The sequence below is a fragment of the Penaeus monodon genome, chromosome 27, assembly GCF_015228065.2.
Source record: "Penaeus monodon isolate SGIC_2016 chromosome 27, NSTDA_Pmon_1, whole genome shotgun sequence".
NCBI classification, from domain to species: domain Eukaryota; kingdom Metazoa; phylum Arthropoda; class Malacostraca; order Decapoda; family Penaeidae; genus Penaeus; species Penaeus monodon.
In genome coordinates, this window is record NC_051412.1 from 13,312,322 (window position 1) to 13,313,138 (window position 817).

The 817-nt window shown below is 40.8% G+C and overlaps 1 protein-coding gene across 1 annotated transcript in view; it reads right to left on the bottom strand.

The window, feature by feature from the left end:
* The window catches only part of LOC119590355 (lysozyme C-like), a 3,146-nt gene extending 3,033 nt beyond the window's left edge, over positions 1-113 (bottom strand). Inside the window, exon 1 of the mRNA XM_037939025.1 lies at positions 33-113. Coding sequence (XP_037794953.1) covers positions 33-37 — 5 coding nt within the window. The 5' untranslated portion in view covers positions 38-113. The remainder of the gene's footprint in view (positions 1-32) is intronic.
* Between the last annotated feature and the right edge of the window lie 704 nt (positions 114-817).

Here is an 817-nt window from a genome sequence, read left to right on the forward strand (position 1 = left end):
AGAGCTACTTAAGCAGTGTCGATAATCCTCACCTCATTTTTATGATGCAAGAATTTTCACTCGGAATTACACAGTAAATGTTCCTTACGGAGGCCGCATGCGCAGTGCCGACAGTGGCCCTAACCCTGGCTTATATAAGAGGCCGGGAAGCGGAAGGGAGGGGTAGGGGGAGTCAGGGCGGGATGATTATGCCATATAGGTTAAATGTCATTAACAACTCGCATGTTGATAGCGAAGGAGAAAAGCACTCGGACAAATGTACACTTTCATGGAATTCCCGCTGACATCATCGGCCAATACAAACGTTCGTCGCGGATGTGTTTGGGGGCAATTGTTGGCTCTCTGTGGATCATAATGTGTCGGACGTTTTCATTCTGTCAATAATCACAGGATATAGGCGGTAGGACAAAGGAGGGAAATGAAGAAAGCCCTTGTCATCCTAATTCTATTTCCTAGAGGGAGAAATACAGATTTGCGCACTTCAATTTCACTCTTTAACTGTGGTATATAAGAGGTAATAAGACATATACCTACATGATCTTAGATTAATGCAGAGCATCATTGAGATCTTTTAAGAATAAATCATATGTTCACATAAACAGTTACAGAAAAACATTCCAAAAGATTAAGCATAATGGTATTCTTCTCATGACATACCTTGTTTGTATTTATATTGTTTTCTCAAAATTCCGTCATCACAAACATTGCAATTTAACAATCCCCTTTCATTTCAAAGCAAAGCATTGTTGCACTTGTACGGGATACCGATTGATGATTCCGAACACACACACACTCACAAATGTATGCATGTGACTGC